Source organism: Pezoporus wallicus, unplaced genomic scaffold (genome assembly GCF_028554395.1).
Source record: "Pezoporus wallicus isolate ANWC-B61680 ecotype Strahan unplaced genomic scaffold, APGP_CSIRO_Pwel_v1 contig_8702, whole genome shotgun sequence".
Lineage (NCBI taxonomy): Eukaryota > Metazoa > Chordata > Aves > Psittaciformes > Psittacidae > Pezoporus > Pezoporus wallicus.
In genome coordinates this window covers 2,210,805-2,235,138 of record NW_026636754.1, presented here as the reverse complement: position 1 = coordinate 2,235,138, position 24,334 = coordinate 2,210,805, and the positions used below count along the sequence as shown (strand labels likewise).

Here is a 24,334-nt window from a genome sequence, read left to right as displayed (position 1 = left end):
CCCAGGCGCTCTCCACTCGCTGCTTGCAAACAAGCTGCAGACCAAAAGCAATTGGAAGGAATTATTTGGGAAATAATTGTAAATAATGAATGAATGGAGCGAACTGCAAGCTGCTTACAGATAACTCACCCACAGAAAAGAGCTGAAGCTGCCGAGTAGATGATTCACTATTGATTATTTCCCCAGATCTAGCTGTAACCTTCTAAAGCATTAATTAAGACAAGTCTTCATAGCTCAGCATATTCTAATCTGTTCCAGGAGGAAGAGCTCTCAAGAACTCAGCACTGCCCTCCTGGAAGGAGATCTGGAGTTTCACACCCTGCTCCTGGCTCCTGCCTGGATGGGGAGGAAGATGGGAGGCACAGAGCAGAGCCGAGCACCAGCCCATAACCCAGCGACATCCCCAATAGCTGATGCAAATGTTTCAGCAGGCTTCAAGTCAGGGTTTGTGAGCTCCTGGGTATGGCAGGGGAAGACTGGATCCTACCTGGCTGTTGGCTGGATTTCAACCAGGACAGCTGCCTCTTGGGATAAACCCTTTAAAGACAGCCAAGGCAATCTGGCTATCCCTGCGACAGCTGCCCTTAAATGACCTATAGTCAAGTCTGCCCTGAAAACAGTATGTAAATGGGTGCTCTAAAACGTGTCCCAAAAGGACCCTGTCTGTGCAAGTGCCCCTTGTGCCACCCAGCCCTTCAGAAAGGTCTGCGCTGCTCTCCAGGGCTTCAGCTCTGGCAGCTCCCAGTATCAGCTCCTGTACCCCACAGGATGCCCAGAAGCACAAAGCTCCTGGGGTTATAGCAGGGAAAAGGCACCTGATATAATCTTTCAGTTATATCAAGTGACTACAGCTGCCACTACCACTAAATCTGCCAAGCAATGGCACACACATGTAAATACAAACACATCAGAAACTGATCTGCCCTTCTGCCAGGGCCTGGCACCAGTAGGCACGTCCCACTGACAGGAGCACAGCTTCAGTGTAACTGAGCAAGCCTTCAGCTAATGAAATACAGGATTGTGCACAGCCATGAAAATCCAACAGAGCAATCTAATCCAGGGCAGCAAGATTCCTGCCTCAGACCCCAGAGGAGCACAGCTCATGATGCTGAGGGAAAGAGACAAGTTGTTGCTCTCCAGCTGGGCTCCTGCAGAACTACTGATCCCCAGCCCATCACCCCAGGACCTCTGGCACAGCACTTGCAGGCAGACCCGTGCTTGCCCTCCCCACACCCTGAAGAAACAAGGATGTGATAACCTGGCACCCAACTGAAGCTAAAATGCTCTTTCAACCAGCTGTTCAGCTCAGCATTGCCCAAAGCATGTTTGCATCATATATGGATGACTTGAAATATGGGTAGAGCAAGTTAACATCTACATTAAGCAAGCCCACAATGATTTTGCTCTCCTAACCTTGTCTCAGAAAGAAAGGCAGTGAAGTTTGAACCAGCTCTGAAATGGAGGCAACCTATAACAAATGGTTTTAGCCCACTTCCATGCCCATTGTGAACTACCATAGCTCTTCCCAAGAGCTGTCCCCAGTTCACATGCATATGGTTTGCCAGCAGAGCCACCAGACCCTTTCTCACTGCTCAGCACTGTTTGGTGTGGTACTCACTTGGCATCACATCATGGTCAAGCCACAACCAGCTGTGTGGCCCACACAGCCTTAACGTGTCCTAATTTATGAACAAAGATTAAAAACAAGATTCCAGTAAAAGCCCCTTTCTTCCCCATCAGATGCAATCAGCCGCAAGCTGTGTCTGACAGGGCTGAGCTTCAAAGGTAAAGTCAGACTTGACCACTAACCAAGAAAAGATAGCAGGAGAGGAATTAAAAATTCAAATAAAATTGAGCATAATCAGTTGAATTTCAGCAGTGTATCTAGATTTTTAACAATTTCAATGCTTCTACAGACTGTTTGGGGCATGTAATGAACACCATTTCATACCAGCTTTGCAAGAAAACCTTGTCAAGATTGCAAACATTTGAAATAACCATTTGAACGGACACGTGGCACAACATCTGACTTCTCCTAGCCCAGGTGCTCAAGCAAGCTTAACCCTTCAAGTGACCACATGGAAACAGATAACACTACATGCTTCACAGCTGCATTCCTTTTTATACACACAAATGTGGGATTAACCAATCTTTCCTGCCCAGTATGTTCATTAAAAGCATATAAAAAGAGGAAGACAAGAAAATCTCAGTAGCTTACTTCAACAGTAACAGTACTTCCACCTCTCTGCTGTCGATCTGGTGACCAGCACTAGGGGTCACACACTGTCCTTGTCTCACCACCACCTCATATGCAGGTGGGCACCATGGTGCTGGGCTGGTCACAAGTGGTCACTAGATGTGACCCAAGTCATACAAACTGCTCCGCTAGCCCTCAGCCAGCCCTGTGCATGAGCCTTCATGTCAGCACGAGGGTAGGCCAAGGTGTCTGCTTTGAGTTTGGTTTTGACTGAGCAATGGACCATGTCAGTCCAGACCATCTCCTCCCAGTCAGGTCCTGCACAGCTGCATAGCTCATCATCAAACATGCAAGCAAATATTCCTGAAGGATGTTATCCGAAGCGAAATCCCTACCTGCTCTTGACTCCTTCAAAGGCTGTTTTCTGGTAAGGGCTTATCTGATGGTTTATCCTTTGCTGGAAGACAGAAGAAAACAAAGAACAAATCCTGGTCAAACAGTGGTTTGGTTAGAAAGGATGGGATGCTGCTAAATGAGAGCAAAGAAACATTTCATGTTTACTTTCATTACTGTCTACTGCGTGTGATACACACTTAAAAGCTGGCATAATTCTCTCCACCTAATTTATTCTATTTTTCCAACCATCAAGCTAGTCTCTTTTAATTAGCTCTCTAGGACACAGGAACAGATGAAGTTAAAATGAGTAGGTCTCCTTCTTGGTGCTGTTGCTTTCCTCAACTCTCTCCACCCCAAAGTCAATCCAAATCCTCTGGGGAATTCAGGCAGATTTTCATTGCCATGGATATAATGTGCTCCTCAAAAGAGATCAGAATTACAAACACTGAATAAGGATAATCAAGATGATGAAAGAGAACAGCTCTTGCAAAAGTGATAGGAGGTGTAAAGAGCACACATGTGTGTCACTGCACTCTGCCATGGACAAACCCTGTGTATTGTAGATGCCATTTTGCTTGACTGAATTTCCTTTAGTTTGAAAAATAAGTGCCTTAGCCCTAGAAGCAGAGTGACCTGCATCCATCTCCTCTGTCACCATGAAGTTCCTATGTCTGAATAAGTTTGGTTATCAAGCTTCTGCGTTTCCTGGCCAAAGAGATGTCAGGAGCCTCCTTGTATATCCTCTCAGCTAGAGACTTCTAGTGAGCTCCTGTGCAGTGCTGACACCCTCAGTTAGAGTTCATGGTGATATAAAACGAAGCTGCATCCGATTGTCTTTATTTAAATGAGTTTCTAAGGAACCTAGACAATAAAACTTGAAAAAGCTTCACTGGGCTCCCACTATGTTTCATTTGACCCAATTCTAAAACCTAGCAGATTTTATCCTATTATTTGGGAGCGATCCTGTGGAAAAAAGGCACTGCACACATGTGGTGGAATCACTGGCCCTGCAAGAGTTCACACACTGTGTAGACGAGGCCCTTGGTGCCATGGCCTTGGCAGTGCTGGGGGAACAGTTGGACTGGATGAGCTTAAAGGTCTTTTCCAACCAAGCTGATTCTATTACTCTATGTCCCTCGCATGGGAGTAGTCCAGGAAAAGCCACCCCAGCTTCTGGCTGAGGACCCTTTTCAGCATCCCCTCAACATGCTGAGAACCGTCCCAGTAGTTAGCACAACTGACAGTGCTGCCAATGGGGAATATCTATGCCTAAATCCTTCCGTGAAACAAACACCTTGGCATGGGAGTGAGGAGCTTTCTGCACCAGATGGACCCCCTGGTCTCTTGGTAAATCTGATTCTTAGGCTTTGCCACAAAGAGGCTTAAAATTAATTAGCAGATTTTGGTTTTTAAGGAGTTCTGTGTACACTGAGTGTGTGAGAAAGGACATTCATTAGGAGCTTTCCAGTACTTATAGGCCAAGACAAGGATTTATGGTTTGTGAGAGAGTTCCTTTTATAAGAGGCAGTTTCAAACTGTTAATCATCACAAGCAGGTGCCTTGAAGAGGAAAACATTCCCTATTTTCCCAGGAAGACAGTCAGGAAGAGGAAGGTTTTCTGATTCTCTAAAGCTGACTACTTTTACCAAAAAGCATCAGTCCCTTTCAGTCCCTGTTTCCAGAGAGCTGTCTGTCACCCAGCAGCACTGGGAGGTAGATAAGTGACAACAGCTCATACATGGTGTACTATGGAAGAGAACCTTCCAACAGGCAAACCAGCACAATCTTCAGCTGCTGAGAGCTAACTTGTCTGCTGCTGACTGTAGACCACTGCCAATATTGTTCTGCAACAGCACTCACTGTAACTGCTGTAAAAACTCGGCTAGATGGTAAGAAATCTGTCTAGTTAAACCACTCAAAAATATTCTTCAAACATCTGATCCTATATTATAGAATCACAGAATGATTTGGGTTGGAAAGGACCTTAAGGTCATTCAGTTCCAACCCCCCTGCCATGGGCAGGGATGCCTCACACTAGACCATGCCACCCAAGGCTCTGTCCAGCCTGGCCTTGAACACTGTGAGGGATGGAGCATTCATCACTCCTTGGGCCAGCCTGTTCTTGACTTGGGCAGGGCACATCTGCAAGTTAAAGCTTTTCATCCACTTCAGAGGACAAGAGGAGATCCCTCAGTGTTGGAAGTGAAGCACTAAGATATCATTGAACAGTATTTACCACCTGCAGCATTGTGTTATGATGCGCCCACCAGCACTTGGAAGAGGAGGAGATACACTAAAAACCATGAATGAGCAGTATGGTGTGGTGCGCATTGGCACTTCTTGGTCTCCTTTTCTGTAGGAGCTTACATGAGAATGGTGGTGCTGTCAGGCTGCTGCATTTCAATGACAACAGTGTTTTTCCAGAGAGAAAAGTCCAAGTTTCTGCTGCATTAGCAATACCAATTTGCTGGCTTCTTTAGTCTTTAGTAACTCCTACAAGTATGAACTGATTTATGTGCAAGCCTCTGGAGACCAGACCTGAACCGAATCAAAGAAGTTTTGCTTTGTCATAAATCTACTCCTCAAATACACAACATGGAGCAAAATCCCTGATGTTGCTGGAAAACATTCTGAACTCATCCTTGCCTTCGTTATGTACTTTCCCCTCTGCTTTCCACTTGATATTTCTGGGGAATTTCCTTTGGGAAGGGGCTGTTGTCTGCGTTTTGCTGATGTTAGTTTGGATCAGCTCTGAGCTGCATCAAGCAGCTCCGTGTTTAAAGCTTGCTCCCACCTAGCTGCTTGAGCAGGCCTAAAAATGGGAAATTTAAGGAGACTTAGACTAGTTCAGAATTATTTCAAGGACTCAAAGAACCAGACAGATAGAAAATGCTAAGCAAAAAGGACATCATTTATAAAAGGAAAAGACTGAGGCTGGTAAACTGGACTGCAAACCTACTCCTGCCATCCCAGGCTTGGTCTGAGGTGACAGAGGAATTTAAATCTTATCCTTTCAATAATGAGAAAGGGAAACCATGTCTTTGCATGACTTGAGGTTCCCAGATCTTTGGAAAGAGAAGTTCTCATGAAAAAGCTGAGTTCTTAGGACAGAAATCATTCCCTAATCACACTGCCAAGCCCCTAGGAAAAAAAATACGGCATGCCTATAGCAACCTTCTTCATCAATATTACTCCACTGACCCAGTTCTTACTCTCAGTTTTCTATTCAATCCTAATAAAGGTGGATTTAATGTACAATAATGTGAGGATAGCAGAGGTGAGGGTATTTGCTGTAAGGAAAGCATAAAGAAGATAATATTACCAGGCTACACTACATACAGCTATAACTGTTCAAGTATTAAACCCATTTTTCACCATCAAGAGTGTTATCCAGCAGCAGGAGAAATACGACCAGGGGAAAATATCCTTAAAGTGAAGGAATTGATGGTCAAAGCCTGGAAGTTTGGTAAAAAGCTTTTCCACTTCATGTCCTACAAGCTGTCAGCACTCGGATGGAAAACCACAGATCAGTAATTGCAAAGGACAGCTCTTCTTCCTTCCACTGTCTCTGTCTGTAAGGCAAGAGGATGGCGAGTTCATTAATTATCTCCAGCATCAGTTTACTTGAAGATCTTTTCTTCCAGCAGCGCATCAAAGGAGGCTGATAGAAGCTTTGATTAGAGAGATAATGAAGGAAATCTCTAATAGATTATATCATTTCTTGCCCGTCTGCAGCCATTCGCAAACTGGCTGCTTTTACAGGGCTGGGATTCACGTCTGGAAAATATCACAAGCATGTAAATCCACCTCAAATGCAAAAATCTATGGAAAAATTCAAGTAATTGCATGTTTACCATATTCCTGTCAAGGGTCTGGAAAAAAGATATCAGCTCATCTGACTTGCTATAGAGCAGAGATTTTCCACGTGCCCTGTTCGAGCCGCTGATTCCGTGGAGATAATCCGTATTTTGAACTCACATCAGACATGGACAGAGAAAATTCATTAGCTAATACAGAGCAGGACGAGAGCAGAGGCAGGAGGAGAGCAAATGCTGGTGGGAAGGGGGTGAGATAGGCAGTTTGATGTCTACCGTTGTGATCTGTCCTAGGAAGCCTTTTGCTAACGACGACCATTAGGAGGGGTCAGATGAGGGCCTTTTTCTGGTTTGCTTTGTTTCTGATGGTTGGTTTTTTTACCTGTCTAATCTTGGCTGCTTTAACCTGCAGCACGACATCTCCCTCAGTGCTTGCTTCAGGCCAACAGGAGCCCTCAAAGGGCAGAGCTGGTTCCCACTGCAGGGGAGGAAACTTCAGTACTGCAGAATCCCAGCTGTCCGTCCTTGTCACACCAGGGCCCCACTGTTCTCCTCTGCATTTGAAGTCCCTTGGTGATTTTAATGCCAGTTCCCTCCTACCCAGACCATACACACACTGCCAAATCTAATTGTGAGGAGAAATGAAGTGTCAGGTTCTAATACACCAATGCCCTGTGCTGATTCCTACCTCACACAGATAAACCTTAAGCCATTCCTAAGAAGTCCCAGTGGCACATTTAAGCAATCTATTTCTTCTAAGATGAGACTGAAGATTCTCCCCTGTTAGTGTTTGGTGATTAATGAACTATTGGAGGCACCCGTTCTGCTGACCCTTGGATGCTCAGGCAGCCCAGCATCTTAAGTGAGAGTCTGAGAAAGACACTGTGCTAATGAAGGAATTACTAGTCTCATAAGATGAACACCACCATCACCACGTTACCCACCAGAGCCATCCTGATCTTTCACAGGCATCCCCATCGCCCTGCTCTCATCCTGGCAAACAGGTAACATGAAGAAATGCTGCAGCCCTTGTCCTGAGTCCCTCCTGTGCCCCCCAGCCACTATGGACAAACGTAAAGGCAGAGAGGGAGCAGAAAGTGTTTTATGGGGTTAAACGTCCCAGTCTGAAGTAAAGCAATTTCCTTCGGTCTCCTGCCATTTCCTTGTGGAGGCTTATCATCTCCAGCTGGGACAATATAAAGGCCCATTTAATCGAGATCCATTTAACACTGAATCACACTAACAAGATTACTTAGCCAGGGCTAATTCTGCATTTGCTGAAGTGCAGTATCCAGGGTGAGTAATCTTTGTGTGCTGGTGGCAGGTTCAGAGACAGGTTAGCAACTGGCTTAACATCACAGACAGAACATGGGAAGTACATGGCAGACCATGACAGTGAAATTGCAGCCCAGTTCACCTACTGAGCTATTTCCTTCCCCCTGCTCAGTGGTATTTGAGATTGGTGCAAGAGGGTTTCCTCATTACCCCATAGGATCCTAAAAGGGGAATTATTTTCTTTGTCCTCAAAAGCAGCTGAGCAGGCAATACAGCAAAATCCTCTTCAGTCATTATCTGTTAAGTGCATGGCATCCTTTTGTGAGTTAAATGACACAGTATTTCTTGCATGGGACTGAATTCAAAAGGTTTTGCCTTCCATCAGGAGATAACTCAAGATTTGAGTGCTAATTGAATACATTTATATGCACACAAGTGATAGGCATTCATACAATTTCTTAAAGTAGACTCTCACCATTCAGTCATTTAAAAATATAGCACTAAGGGCTCTATTATTTATGATTATTAAATCACAAATCTGAGTAGCAAAATACTTCACTCAGGGAAAGCGTGAAGAGGCTGTTTCAGAGGAAGAAAATCTCTTTTAGAGAACTCGCAGAACACCACATCATCGCAGGAGGATGCTGATAAATAATATTGTTTTACAGCTAAGGCTCTCAAAGTGACTTAGGTAAATGGATTAATCCTAATCACCCCTTCAAATGTTCCAAAATCCTCTCAGTAGTCAGAGCACAGGTTGATATATTTGGGTGAAATCCTCACTTTTTAGTGTGCATTCATAGTGGTTTGGGTTGGAAGGGACCTTAAAGATCAGCAAGTTCCAACCCCCTGCACTCACTGTGCCATCAACATAGGGCTTGGGACATGCCCAGTCATACCCTTCGTTGCTTTGAAAAGATGGTTTTGTTGTCACTTCAGGAGGGATTCATCTCACCTGGTGTCAGGGTGACACCAGGCAAGTGTCTATATTTGAGTCGGTCTCTTAACTGCATAAGTGAAGAGAAATTGGAGCGATTTCTCTGACCCATTTCAGGTAACCACCATGAGATGAGAGCAATTGCCCGCTGGAGGTGGCCATTTCTCTCCATTGATGGTAAATGAGGTCTGAGTGCTCAGTGCAGATGCTGAGACCCCGGTGCTGCCTCACAAGTCAGGTGAGATGGATCCTATCAGCAGAATTGCAGCCTTTCAAAGGCAGAGTCACCTTTTTCATTGGTTTCATTGGTTTTTAGCTGGGGAGTTTATTTCAGGCATTTGAGGAAATTTCCCAGGTTTTCATTTCTGCCCAGTATCCTTTGGTCTTTCTCCCCATTTTGGCAGATAATCCTCCAGGTTTTATTTTGCAGCCCAGCCCAGAATATCTTTTGTTGCTCCAAGGGCTCACCTAGGCAGAGACCCAACCCAAGGGTGGTTCAAATCCATCTCCATAGGCTGGTTACAAGCTCCTCTGGGGTGGGTAAACTCTCCATTTCTCCAAATAAAGAACACAAGCTATGCCAGGCCAAAAGGTCTAGGCTAGAGATGACACAATGAGCTATAGAGATCCCTTCCAACCCCAGTCATTTCATGACTCGGTGAAAAAGGGAAAGTTCTTCAGGGCAGCATCCTCACATCTGATCTGGAGATGCCCATGGTTCCTGGGCTGGCAGCAGTGGGAAGCTTCAAGGCCAAAAACTCAAGACACCTCTGGGAGCTGGGAGCCTTTAGGGTTTGGCAGGAGCTGGGCAAAAGCCTTCAGTATCATCATTTATATTCAGATTTGTAAACCTGTTGAATCTAGCCCACATCCCCTCCTCAAAAAGTGACTTAGACACTCAGAAAACCAAACCCTCCTTAGACACAGCCTTCAGGCCCAGGTATGCAGAAGCACAGAAGTGTGCACAGTAATGCTGCTTTGTGTGCCTAATGCACGGCAATTCCAGGATGAGATTAAATGCTTACATCAGAGCTGGAACCAAGTCCCGCATGGCTCTGGCCAAGTGCTGAGGTCACTTGTGAAAATGGGATTTCTGCTGAGATTTGTAACTTCTTTTTGATTGCATTCCAGAGCTCAGAGCAGACATACGCACCCCTCCTCCCTCCTATTAAACTCAGGCACCCAAACCATGCCCACGGTAGCTGCACACTGGGAAGGCAGTTTTTTGGCCATCTCTACGCAGGGAATTTCATATACGTGAGGTCCATCACCCCAAAGCCTAGAAAGTGGCCAAAAGACTTAGAAGTTTGTAAGAGAAACAGGCAGACCTGCATGAGAAACATGACTGTGTAAGGCTTGTTTCCTTGAGAAACAAGGTGCTCAGTCAAAACATTGCTGCCCTCATCACTTCATCCTCAACATCTGAAAGCACAAGAATCTTTAAGTGTATAAAGGGGAATTAAAATCTGCTTCAAAAATATGTTCAAGTCACCCTGGAAATACAAGGGACTTCCTTTAGCAAGTGCTCAAGGGGGTCTCCAACTATACAAAACCAAAACCTAACCCACTCGTATTCCTCCAGATAGCAGTCAACCAGCCAAGGAGTCTGACTGCACACAGACAGCCCTGTGCCTTGGACACTATGGGAGGAGCTGAGAGCCTTGGACTGAATTTCTGACATAGGCAATGACAGCATCCCCTCTGGCAATCGCCTTCTCCTTCCGTCCATCTGCTGTCACAGGGAGCAGTTTGGCAAAAGGCTCCTGAGTTTTTGGGCTATGAAGCCCAAAATCTCAGAGGCAGGGGCTAGATAACTCCCCGCTGCTGCAGTGGAGGCAGCTCAACTCTTTCTTCTCTGGTGGGACACCCAATGGAACTGCTTTAAGGGATGCAGAGTATGGTCTACCACAGGTACAAACTACTCCTATGATGCACGTAAATGTATCACACATGGGGCCATGCAGAGTCTCAGAGACAGAGCAACGCAACAGGCATCACACCACACACTTATTGCACACCTGTGAGGACCTCATCCCCCTGGCTCCTCACTGCGGTGGCAGGCATCAGTGACACACAACCTCCATCCACACCAACAGGGCAGCACATTGCAACGAAAGAATTTCCAAATATTTTCCAATGTTAATGGTGCCTATATATATATATATGGTAAAGGCACAGACTCACACATGGCAAGTTTAAGCCCAAAGCTTTCTTTTCTCAGTTACCTTTCCGGAACCTCTCAAAACCAATCTGCTGGCTGCAGATTGCTTCATTACTTGTCACTCTAATGCCATCATCTCTAATTGGTGGGGCACAAGGGCTTGAAAGACATTAAGCCCTGCCTGCATGTGTGCTGAGCAGTTACCACAGCATGATAACCATCCCTCCACATCCCCCTGCCCGCATGCCCGCTGGCTGGGCAGCAGTGCCTGACCCTCCTTACAGCAGCCACCAAGGCAAAGTGGCTCGCTCCAAGCAACAGGACCAAGAAGACTCCATGGGAATCGTTATTAACTTGGCTTTAATTACAAACTAATTTCCTCCTGCATAGCCAGCAATTTCAAGCTCTGTGGAAACTATAAGGAAACAATAGCGTGCCTTTTCCCAGCATAAACAAATAGACAAAATACAGAGCTTAAAGGGAGAGTAGTACAATTAAATACCCCAAATGCAACCATCTGAGAATTTTTCCTCCATCTAAGCAGAAAGCATTCCAACCAAATAAGTGATTTTTAAGGCCATCGAATTTTACCAAGTTCTAGGGTAGACATGGTAGGTCTTTTTAATGGGAACTGCCTGCACCTAAAATATGCAGAGGCTACCACCTCTCCGTAATAAGCTGGTGCTGTGGGTTGCTCGCTGGCTTGAGCGGTGCTGAAGCTGTACTTAGCAGCTGACAGCTTGCAAGGAGAACTGGGGGAGCATGAAGGCTTGTTAGCAGCAAGGTTTTCCCAGCTGAGGCTCACGCACGCACTGATTGGCAATTCAGAGCACGGCGTTTATCCCGGTGGAGCCTCCATATGTTTCTTCCCCTGGAGGAGCGATGAATGTCAATTCACCCCTTGGGGTGCGTCAGGCAAAAATCCTCCTGAGGGTGAAACGAGAGCTGACAGCCACTGGCCACAGGTGCCTGCACCAACTTCCACACTGGTCAATTTTGCTGAGAGTCAGGAAAAATGAAGCTCAGTTTGCTGCATCACCATGCACAGCACTGGTGGGAGGTTCCCCTCTCAAAATTAGCTGTATGGAAACGTAAATAAGGGTAATACGCACTTACGTACCATCAACCAAGAAGAGGAATGTTTATGCTGGTGACTCATTAGCACACCTGGGACTTCCCCAGAGTTTCTGGCAGTACCCTGAATATTCAGACCATGACAGTGAACCGATAGCTCTATCCTGATCTATTCTATTCCTGTTCTCGTCTCCTAAACCCACTGTGATATATCTTTATTCCTCGTGTCTATGCGCCTCCTATCACCCACTTTCAGAGCATTCTGCCAGCGGCTCTTGATGGGCTTTCCAGACCTTAATTAAGCTTCAAGACACCTCTGTGAAGTTGACTAATATAATTAAGTGAATCTTGCAGATGAATAAGCTGAGGAGAGGGGAGATCAAACAGCAGAACAACGGACGAACAGCTGCCCAGTGGCAAAGGAGGTTGCAGGACCCGGAGACTCCATCCCTGATGTCTGACAAAAATCACTGCCTTTCCCATCCCATCACTGTAGTTGATTATGCCAGGATTTTCTCCTGGAAAGGGGGTAATTTGGACTATTGTCTTAACGAGAAAAAGCAGATTTTGTCAAGAAGGCATCCAGGTAGAGCCGCTATCTCCAGCAATACCATACAGAGATGTTTCTTAGGAGTATCGAGAATAGCTGTGCATGTACATGCAATGGTAGATTTTACTATTAATTAAGCTGATGGGAAGGTTTAGTCCAGTGGCTGCTTTCAAACAAGCTTTTTGAAATTACAGTAATTGTATAGCTTATATTCAACTCATTCTTGAATTTTCTGGGTGTCTCCTAACAACGTCTTATGGGATTTCTTTAATTTCAAAGGAAACCGGAAGAATAGTTTAAAAGAAAAGCCTGAATCTTGCTAGGACCTGAAGTATGACTTGTCTCAAGAGTTTAGAAGAGTTATTATGGACTTGAAAATAAACATGCATCTAAATCCTCCATGACTGGGGCCTTACTAGACCATTGCCCTGGGTCTTTTCCCTGAAACTTGATGTTTAGAATGAAATATTAAGGTGTATTTCATTAGAATGAAACATTAAGGTGCAACAGGAATAAAATGGAACATTTCCTAGCTGGGAGTTAAGCTGGATCTGTGACATCCCACCTTCCTACTCCTTCAAAAGAGCCTTTCCCTGGAAGTTCAGCACATTCTCAGTGCTTAAAAAGCTCTTGCAAAGGACTTTTTACTTCTGTGCCTGTATCCAAATGAGATTATGCCGTGATAGCCTAAGCATTGTAGCCACTCATTGCTTAGGAAGCTCAGCCTTCAGAGGCACAGGTTCCAACATCATCTTCCATTCAAAAACGCAGTGGTAGAAGCACTTGAGAAGAAATCACTCCTGTAACACTTGTCAGTTAGCTTTCTACACGTGCGGGGCTGTGCTTGCCTTTGTTCCCACCCTCCTAACATGAGCCTTAGGACTGTCCGGGAGCAGCAGAGAAGCCACTTGTTCTGGCAGTTCCATCACTGATTTCTCCCCTTCCCACCTAGGATCTGGTGACTGCATCGCCTAACACTCTTCCTAAGTGTGCAAGAGGGACAAACCCCACACAACCAGGGGTAACTTCATGTGACTCCCTTTTAAAACCATTGTTTCCCAGTGCTGGGACACTATATAGCAAACTATGAAGTGATGGCAGCTCTTGGGACCCAAGCCATGCTGATTTCATTGTTTTGCCTCATCTGTTTCTTTATACTGTGTCCCAAGTGACTACCCCATAGGAATTCCGGCTTTTCATTTTTCTGCTGTACAAGATGTCAGCAGATAACAATCCATGCTTCATTGGTGCCATTCCATAATTGAAAGAGCCAGCAATATATCAGGCTTGGAGTCTGCAAACCTCATCAATAAGTACTCTATTACTTAGGCATAATTTTCCATGCCCCCCAGATGAGACACCAGGCAGTTAGGTTTATATTGCTGAACCTACACTTCACTGCAAACTGTTTAAGATAATGTCTACTAAAACAGAGTCTATTGTTGCAAACTAGTTTCTCAGACAACCAGCGTCTAGCAAAAATGTACTTAATATGCAAAGCTGTCTGTTTAGATCTGTTTTCCAGTAAAGCTATCTCAGGAAAAAAGAGATTTGTAGTCCAAACTAACAGCACAGGTTTCTTCCCAAGTCGACATACACAGACCTGCATTTTTCTATAGGAACACATTTTTCCCTGTGTTACCAAAAGAATTTTTTTGCTTGACTTATTCTGCATTTTCAGCATGTGACAGAGACCTTAACAGCTCCTGCAGCGTTACTGATTGTGTGAGGGCAGTGTGAAACTTGCTTGGCCTCTCTCTTTAGGTTTAATTTTCCTCCTTAAGCTTTACATAGCATGGTAAGAATCCGCTTCCTGGTCCTTTTCAACAAAATCTCATCAAGTCCAAAGAGTTGCCCCTTTAAATAAATACAAGGGGCTGGAGTTTTAATTACTTTCTCCAGAATCCCCTTATCTGTCAAAGCAGCAGCTTTGACAGGCACCGGCTACATGTTATCTGGAACCACAACTGAGATCTCTAACTCCTTCCATTTCTTTAGCCCTTGAAGCTTGTCTCATACCTATTACATATCATGGCCAGAAGCACTGCCAGAGTATGGGCTCTGATACCTGGATAGACAGCTCTTTCCCTCCATAGCTTATTGTCCCAGAGGATCCTTACACACTTCCCTTGTTGCTGGCACAAACAAATTGCTGATGATGACTGTCTATCTACATACCAGGCATCTCCCAGATGTGCTACTTGGCGCTAAAAACCCCATCTTCACTTTTGGTCTATAAGCTTTGAGGCTTTGCAAACTTCTGTTATCTAGAGCAAACAAGTTTTAGTCCTTGCACCATTAAAGCTCTGTTGCAGGCATCCGGTGACTTTGCAGGCCAGTTAATATTATTAAAAGAGAAGAGCTAGTGATTGTTTAAGCTTTGCATAAAGGTAATTTTGAGATCTGGATGGAAATTGATGTCCTTTAGTACATCATCTCAACTGGATCAACCCCCCACCAGTCTAGGAACTGCCTCATAAAACCCAGAAGGAGCATATTTCACCCCAACTCTTCCAAAATCTTTCTGCTGTACTGCAAGCATCAATCACATAGGACTGTCCAACTACCATAGACTATCCAACTCAGTGAAGTACCTCGTTACAGATTTATTTGAATGCCTTCACATTTTTACCCTCGTAACTCCCAGTGGAACATGATGCACTGCCCAGTGAGGACTATGTTTGGGTCTTCCACCTCCTGCACCATTCCCCAGTCCCCCTTCATCCCTTACCTGCACAGCTGGTGTCCAGTCTGAACTTTCAGCCTCCAGAAATCACTGGAGATAAGAGCTGTAACCTAAAGCACCTGTATTTTTGATAAGCTATGTTCAAAGGCTCAAAGGGCTCCATCCCTGACCATGCCAATGCCTAAACTGACTGTGGTCCACACTCACTGCTTTTATGCACGGCAGAGCTGTGCCTGCCCCAAAGGCACCTCCTGCCTTTTTGTCATATTAATAGAATCATAGAATCATTTGTGTTGGAAAAGACCTTTAAGATCACTGAGTCCAACCGTTCTGCTTCTATTCACTTTCATGCCAGAAATGAAGTAGCCAAACTTCACAGAGGACAAAAGCAGGCAGCAGGCCAGCCTCAAAGCCAAAGTAGACATAAACCCCCATTAAACCTCATGGTTCAACACATAAACAGAGCGAAGGGAGGACCTCCCAGAGCCCTGTGCTTGAATCCAATAACCATCCATAACTACCCCTAAGGATAGTTTCTAAAGAGGGGAGAGCAATAAACAGCACTTCCCCTCTTCATTACACAACTCCAGCAATAACTATGATGAATGGCAACGAACAACTGGGTTTCATTGCTAGATTTCCAGGCTGTGATGTCCAACAATAGAAGCATAATAAAGATAGATGGCAGTGGATTAACTCTTCTTGCAATGAGGCCAGTGCTGCTGTTCAACCGCGCTCATCCCAACTCAAAGGCAGGCAGCCCCATCCAGGGCAGGATGCAGGCAGCAGGGAAGTGCTCCTGGCTTCTGTACAGGACCAGAATTAAGTACGTGGGGATCAGGAATAATGCAAACCAGAGGGTTTGGTCAGAACAGAGAGTGGAGCTGAGCAACATATGCCAATTCTGGTGGAGTGTTTTGCTTTTAAGCACAGCTGTTAACTAGGCAGAAAACTCAGAAGAAACCCAAGTGGATTTTCCACAGAGTATTTCTGCTTTTTTGTCAACTGATTGTATTAATTGTCTGGCTTCTTTATGATTTGGAAACCTCAAAATAAAAAATACCCCATGAAATTGTTGCCACTTTTATACAAAAGAAATTACTTTAGAAAAGTTGCTAGAATTTTCCCTCCAGTTTTGCTCATTTAGCATATAAAATAAAGATTATTTTGCATCCTTGCATTAACGTGGTGCTAATAGGTGTGTGTTGGATATCATTTTAACAGTACCTCTAGGTAGGCACCTAACCCTAAACCTAACCCTAACCCTAGAGGTTTAGGTGATATCAAACTGCAGCCAAGAACTAGGGTTTAGGAGGGCTGGGGAGGTGGAGCTGGGTTTTGCCAGCAGCTCTGGCCGCATTTTGCTGTGTGCCAATGAAAGAAACTCACTCTAAGCTCCAGCATTAAATGGGTGCAGGCACTGCCCAGATTAGCAGGGGACGGGTCTTACCACAACTTATTGACTGAGTTTGTAAAGCATTTGGAGACCTTCAAATGGAAGGTGCTAAATTACCATTACTTCTGCCTAAGTGAAACTGCCAAGCGGCGCCGCTTCAGTCATTCACTGCACATTCAGGTCTGCCTTCTGTTTGTAAGTCCACTGTAACCAAGCTTAATTTCTGCAGATGTATTTGTTATTCAGAAGCATTCACTGGGTTGAATCATTCTCAGATGGAGTTTTTAGGAAACATGTTTGATTTGCCTATTCATTATCTGTTACTCCGGATGCGTGATGGGCTACACAGAGCAGCATGTTGCTGTTTCCGCTCACTGCTTGAATGGCAGAAAGTTTATTAGATGGGAGAATAATGAATAACCAATAATGAATGCTCTTGTTTTCATGTGAAAACAGATGAGCATGTGAAAAGCAGTGTCCCTCCCCACTTTCTTGCCAACAGATCCCCATTCACAATAACATTCTCCAATAGAGAAAAGCAAGCAGATACCCGATTCAGTCGAATATCTGGCCATTCACAAAGTCGAGTTTTACTGTCTTACCAGAGTACCTACATGCCTGCCTGAAATACGGAGGAGGCTACTCTAGGGCTGACCTGTTGCCTTTGTAAAGGCAAGACAATGTAAAGATGAATGTCCTTGTTTTTGCAGTGTGTGTTAACCAGTCACATAGAGCTTTGGGGTTTTTGGACTCTCCTGGCATTGGCAATTTCTCTCTAAGGCATAACTCCTGCTCTATGGGGGATTCCCTACAATACCTCATCTTGTCAAATCAGTTTGGTCTACAGGACTTCTGCAAGCCCACTCACCACATCTCTGCTCTAGTGCAAACATCAAGCACCCAACAGTGAGTCACACCGAGGTCCAACTGCACCAACCACCCCAAAACCAACCCCCAAAGCCCTGTGGAAAGATGGAAAGCTCAAACGTACACAGCATCCTTCCCTCATTCCTGTTTTTGCTGACCGTGTGACTCCAGTTGCATGTAATTATTGTAGTATCTGGTGTTAATGATGTGTCCAGTTCACTCAGCCTGTTCATCAGTATTGCTGGTCATTTGCTGTTTCTTTGTTTCTTGCCTCCCCAAAGGTCACTACATCATCAGCAAAACCAAGCGCAATTCATCCATTATTTATCAAGCCAGGTTTACTGCTCACCTGTCCCTCATTTCAAGGCCATGCTCCATCCCACATCTCAAACCTACATGCACCTTCCAGCCCACACTTGTGGCTCGAAGTACTGACTGGCATAAAGCATTCATTAAATAGAAAACACTAATTATAAAACTGAAGCTTGTCATGATGGAGACAAGGATTTGGTATCACTTTAAACGTACTGCGTTTCTAAACCTCATGCCCCTGGTCCCACTCCTGCTTTGCCTTCTATTGACTGAAAAATCATTTGTAAGTAAATCTATGCAATGGAAGACCTGCCTTTTGCTATTTGGGCTGAGTTGTGGCCTGCTTTAATGCTCCATCAGTGCAGGATGCCTACATCTGTTATTTCCCTAGCCTAACTGGTTGCTGAGCACTCATCAGGCTTCCTGCATGCAGCCTGACTGCATTATTGATATCTTCCTCTGGAGCAACATCATGGAACAGCATCCCTGGGGGAAACACAGAGATACTGTGAAGTGTCCTGTGCAAAATCAAGGATGTTCATCACAGCCCTCCCCGGGACCACCAGCACCTTCCCTGCACCAGTCTTGCCCCTTTGGGAGGTATCTGCAACCTCACAGGCTCTCCATTGGGGTACAGGTGATGCATAATGTTATCAAAGCTCCATCTGCCTGTGGGAAGTCTTTGAAATATCAGCCCGTGAGAAGAGCAATAACCTTCAAAAAAACCCTCCAACCACATGGGACTTATTACAAAAGGGAAATTCTAACCTACAAATAAAGGCAATAAAGTGGCAGACCTCTGCATCCTGATCACATCTAACACAGCCTCAGAACAAGCAGAGATGTCCTGATTAGCTGCTGAAGGGGTAAAGGCGATGTCAGCGATCCCCATCGAGGATGAGAAGGATGTTGTGCTGGGGAAAAGCCATTGAGCATCCTGAGGTCACCCTGGGGCAGCACGGCTTCTCCTCTAACCTACCCCTGGGCTTTGGCTGATGGTATTTATCATATCTATTGCTCAGACTGAAAGCCAAGCCAGAAAAGTGACTCTGAACTGTGCTGCACCAGGAGGGGAGCGGGGAGGAGAGCAATGCCATAGCCACTCTGCTTCCCGCTGTTTGTCCTGGTTATCAGACTGGAAAAGATCACCAATTACCCTCTTCCCTACCACCACTGCTCCTGCCAACAAAAGATGAAAAGCACATTTATTTCTCTTAAGTGAGATCTTTTTGTGACACATAAGGACCCTTGTATACATGACAATTACTTGTAAAAAATCTCTCTCTGTCTACAGCACATCTGTAAATGGATTTAAGCCCATATAAAGGATGTAAAAATGGCTATAACCGCCCCAGCGCAGCTCCCTGGAAGCTCTCAATGGTGTTTTTTTTTCCACATATATAAAAGCCAACACAGAACAAAAAGACCTGTCAGCAGAGAAAGGTAGGTTTGCCTTTCCTCACCTAGCTGGGGGAACTTAATTTTATTTATTTTTATTGACAATCGCAACAACTGTTTCTCAATCATAAAAGTAAAAAGCACAAGCTCAGCTAGTCAGCCCATCATTTCTATTTAGCTTTTTATTTGTGCGAGGAACTCTTTGGAGATGCAATAGCTTGCTTGCAGAGACACCCTAGTGGCAACGTGACATTACTCAAACCACCAAATGAGGCTTGTGCAGATGACACAACCTTCTCCTATGGCACCTCCAGCAGTGCGTGGATCTCACCGTGCACCCTGGGGCTCCTCTGCTCCCCCATCACCTCAGCATCCCCCATTACCCCGACTCCTGGCTTTGGTATTTAGGGAGCATGAGCAAAGCCTCATTTAAACCCAAATGCTGTCATTGTCTAGTGGGTAATTATTGACCACTGCATCTTCTTATTATTATATTTACCATTTATTTTTGACAGATGCTCCCTGGGGTTCTGCCTCGCTAACATTCAACACAAACAGCACTATAAGGCACTGTGAGAAGTATCCATACCTGAATTACAGCCACAGCATTCACCCTTCCGTGGCCCAGGGAGTTCTAAGGGCCAGGTTTACACAAGTAGCCAGGAGCCAAAGGATGCATGGAAGAAAGGTTGGAAATCATTGGGATTTGCCAACTAAGCAGTCTGGCTCCCAGATCCGCTGGGAGGCTCTGGCTGCAGGCACCAGTCCCTCTGCCTGTGTCTGTGGCACTGGTGTTCCTTCTCAGGCTATACACAAAGGTCATCCCTGTCTCAGATCACACAGATCAAATCCTTTGACTCTGTGTTAGAGGTGGACCGTTACCATCTATGACTTAAAGACTGGGAAATGAAGGGATACACTGCTTTTGGGCAAGGCTCTCAGTAACTTCCCAGAGTCAGTCCGTTTGGCCACAGCAGATAATGAAATCAGTGTTGTGCTACCTTAGCATCTGTGCTTTCACATGGAAGCGAGAAAGACTCTGCTCCTATTTGCACTCTTACCCTAACCACAGCGCAGGGTGTCAGGTGTCTGTGAGCTAAAGGCTTCCCTGCCTGTGCCATGATATTAAAAGCATATGCAATGAGACTGCACCTTCTGTTCGCACTCTGTCAGTAATCCCGTGCAGGCAGGTTTGCTGTTAACCTTCCTAATAGAAAGTCTGTTCAATGGCTTGCTGGCTTTGCCTCAGTTCAGGATTATCTGCAAAGATGCAGACTGTTGATTTGTGGGCATCTTCTAAAGTGAGAGCTGCAGAGGCTCAAAAGAAATGATGCAGCCTGGAGCTAGCAATGGAAGGGGATTTTTGCCCAAACCCAGGTCAAATCACGTAATTTCTATAGAAGTAACAACTTGCTTCAGCTGCTTTGGGGAGAGGGGAAAAAAGAACTTGTCTCAGCTTAATTACAAATATACTTCTTTCTCTTTCCTCTTTTGCCACCCCTGCCCCTCACCCCCTGATAAAATGAGGGTAAAAAGCCCTGCAAATGGCAATATCCAATATTCATTAGTGGCTTGTGAGAGAGACAGAGAGACACAACTCATTACTGGGTTCTTCACCTTTACCCTTGACAATGGTTATTTACATAATAACCTGACCCTTAGGTTACTCTTCATTAACAAACACATGCGCAAACATAGAAGCAGCTGGCTACAACTCATAAATATATATTGTTAACCTTGGCTTAGAAGACTTACTTTCACTTACTAAAGGAAAAAAAGAAGAGAAGACACTATTTTGCATAGCTATTACATTATAACCTCAGTAAATGGTACAATGAACCAGAGGTTTGGTGCAGAGCTGGGCTCATGGATTGGCAGACCAGCTCGTTGTGTGCTGTCCCTGCCTGGAGCATCTTCTTCTGCCCTGAGGGGGACTGTCCCAGTTGGGAGGCGAGGCTGAGATCAGCCAACACTAGGGGGGAGTCAATCCAGCTCTTGTATTCCCCAAATCAGTAGAGGATATCACCTGAGCTGGACCGTGGTGGGATAGTGTGCAAAGCTAGGATGAAGGAGGAAAGCACTTCTCCAGAGAAGCAGCGTTTTCAGCTAAGGTGAATGATGCCATTTAACCCTCTGAGCACAAGTTTCGGCCTCTATGTGGAAATATTCCTGTGCAAGGTCTCACAGATCAGGACTTAGAGTATCTAAACCAGCTTCTGAGACTTCAGTTTTATCATAGAGCTCTGGGAATGAAAACCCATCCCTTGGGCTGACATAGATGAAATGTGTCTTAGGCCGGGGGACAGCCTCAAGCAGAAGAAAAGGTGCCCTGGAGCTTTCTGGAAGATGGGAAAGTTTTTGCTCAGATCAGCTGTGATGTCTCAGCTTCATCTTTCTCAAAGCACTGTTTAGCATCAGGTCTGGTTACATTTCCAACAGTCCCATACCATATTCTCAAAACACAGGCCCCATGTCTTTGGTTCAGCCAGAGATGGATGGTTTTCCAGTATATACTTCAGTAACCACACATCAGAGGGTCACCACCAGAAGGACAAAGTGTCACCAACACCACTTGCAGGAAGAGCTTTCATTTTGGCTGTGGCTTCATACATGCCTAATCAGAGGGGGTCACACAGATAACTTAAAATCACAGAACAGTTAGGGTTGGAAAGGACCTTAAGATCATCCAGTTCCAACCCCCCTGCCACCTCACACTAAACCATGCCACCCAAGGCTTCGTCCAACCTGGCCTTGAAAACTGGCCCCTCTTCTAAATGCTCCTGCCTGCAAGCAGGTAGGTGATGGCAGGAATCAAACACTGATGTTTGGGCTCTACCAGTAAAGCAGAAATCAAACATTTCCATAAAGCCGGGAGGTTTTGCTTGGTTTAATTGGTAGATGTTGCTCCAAGAGCCACATCCTCCTCAATCTGCATGTGGAAATGGTACAGCAGATTTGTAGGATCATGGATGCTGAGAGAGACCAGCTGGGATCCCTCCACTGCAGCTCTGCAGATGCAGCATGGGCTTCCTGGGTCACATCATGACCACCGTGTATTCCATCTCCTCTCCCGGGGTATTTAGTCTCTCCAAACCTTCCCGGTCACAGCCTAGATGTTGCAAAGAAGCATTTTGGTGGCTGTGAGCAGAGAGAACGGCAGCCACGGGGTTTGCCTCAAGTTTGGCATTTGGGAAACAAAGGAATTGCTTAATAAGAACTTCAATGAGGATAAGATGCAATTGAAACAGAATTCTATCTAATGTTTCCAGAGAACAAATGTTAATTGTGTTTATGTATCAAAACCCAAAATTAACAAATTAACAAATGTTTGCAAACCCTTGCAAGAACCCCAAATCCCAGTGTTCCAGGCAGCCTGTATCACCCAGCACACATCGTTCAGAAACCTTTTTACCTATTCACTCACTATTTCCAAACCAATTACTAGCTTATAGTTTGCAAAGCAGGCTGACACTTGGGGGTTCGGGCAGGGACTTCCTTCAGTCCCTCTACCAATCCAACTATGTTTTAATTTAGTGAAGAGGGAAAGCATATAATTTTTTAGCTCCAGGGAAGCTGGAGGCAATCACAAATATCCCTAGAGCTGAGTCAAATTCCTCAGTTTAAAGCAGCAGCCCATTCTATTGCAATAATTGGACTTTAGTGTCCCTTTCGTTTAAAGAAACAACAGCTGATCTGGAGAGCTGATGGCTTGGACACAGGGTGTTTCACCTCTGGGACCTGAGACACAGACCTAACTATAATTGGATGAACCCAGAATAGCAAGTGCCTCACTTACATGGAAATAATAAATAATAATACCACCACCATCCTCATACCAGAGATCCCCCCACAGTTGCGTCTCTGTTAGCATTCAGCATCTGGATGATGCTACACCAAGAAATAGAGCTTCGGGCTGATGAAGCAAAGGTGGGTGAAGGTTGGAGCTTTTAGGTAAGGCAGAGTTGCTGTGACCACCACAGGATACATAAATCTATGCAATACCTCTGTACCACTTCAGAACAAAAAGGAAAACATCTCTAACTGGAAGGATTGGCCAAGAAAGATGTCTGTGGTGACTAAATGAGCAGATGGGAACTACTGTCCTGTGATGAGGTTGAGAATACTTATTAGAGATGAAGCCCAAGAAATAAAGCTTCTTACAAAATCAGAGTGATAACTGAGCAGTGACGCTGAGCAGGATACACCACAAACATCCCCACCAAGCAGCACCGGGACAAGCCCCACAGCATCATCATGCTGCACCTCCTGCAGAAGCAGCTTTAATTGCTCTATGGGCAGCAATTAGAGAGGCCTCATCCCATCCCTGCCAGTGCATCACCAGGCACCTGCCGGGGACATGAAGCCACATGGCTGGGGTCCCGCAGGGAGCATGCGGCAGCTTGGGGAGGAGAAGGCAGCCTTCCCTCGCGTGCACCAACAAACCTGGCTTCACCCTGCGCTGAGCAAATGTCAGCCCTGTGTTTGATACCACAGTGGCACTTCTAAATCCAAGTTGGAAAATGCCACCATGTATTTTTAATCCAACCGCCTCGTCACTGCATGATAAAATGAAAGGATTGCCGAGTTTGACTGGCATTTGTAAGTAGCATGTGAAAGGGGCTAATAGAGGCAGAAAATTAGCTACATTTATCATCTTAACTACATTCATATTACACTCACGATCCAATTGTTCAAAAATGGGGCTTTTAGAGCAGGTCCTTTTGAAAGTTTAAGCATTCCAAACAACAGCCGTTTATTCTCAGAGCAAACACTACCTTAAAAAGAGATTTATTCTGTAGCTCTGGTGAATTGTGAAGGGAATGGACTTTGCTGCATGGTTTTGGTGAGTGCAGTCAACAACAAAACTGGTCAAAAACCAGGATCTGTGTTTTACACTGAGTGCTGATGCTTGGAGGGAAAAAAAGTGGAATCAGAATCCATTCAATGTTTAAAAAAAATCCTCCCAAATATTCCCTCTGGAAAAATAATGTAGCAAAAAATTTAAAATGTTCCAATTTTGAGGTGGGATTTTTAAAAATGTATTTTATCATTCTTCTACTACCATTTTACACCATTGCTTAGCATTTAAGTAGTGGCAGCAAGCAGTATGTCTTAATGACATATCGCAATGTCAGACAGAAAATCCTGTAGTCCTTTTAAATGGGTCACATCATGCTACCAGCCCTGATTGAGACGTGTTATCTAATTCATAGCGATTCCCACCTATGATCTAATGACAACTCCTAAGTGAAAGAAAACAACATGGAAAT

The 24,334-nt window shown here is 45.0% G+C and overlaps 1 protein-coding gene across 10 annotated transcripts in view; it reads right to left on the bottom strand.

The window, feature by feature from the left end:
• TNRC6C (trinucleotide repeat containing adaptor 6C) overlaps nt 1–24,334 on the bottom strand; it is a 316,602-nt gene that overhangs the window by 197,432 nt on the left and 94,836 nt on the right. For all 10 annotated transcript variants that reach the window (XM_057401440.1, XM_057401435.1, XM_057401443.1 and 7 more), the window contains exon 4: nt 2,593–2,654. In XM_057401440.1, coding sequence (XP_057257423.1) covers nt 2,593–2,654 — 62 coding nt within the window. The remainder of the gene's footprint in view (nt 1–2,592; nt 2,655–24,334) is intronic.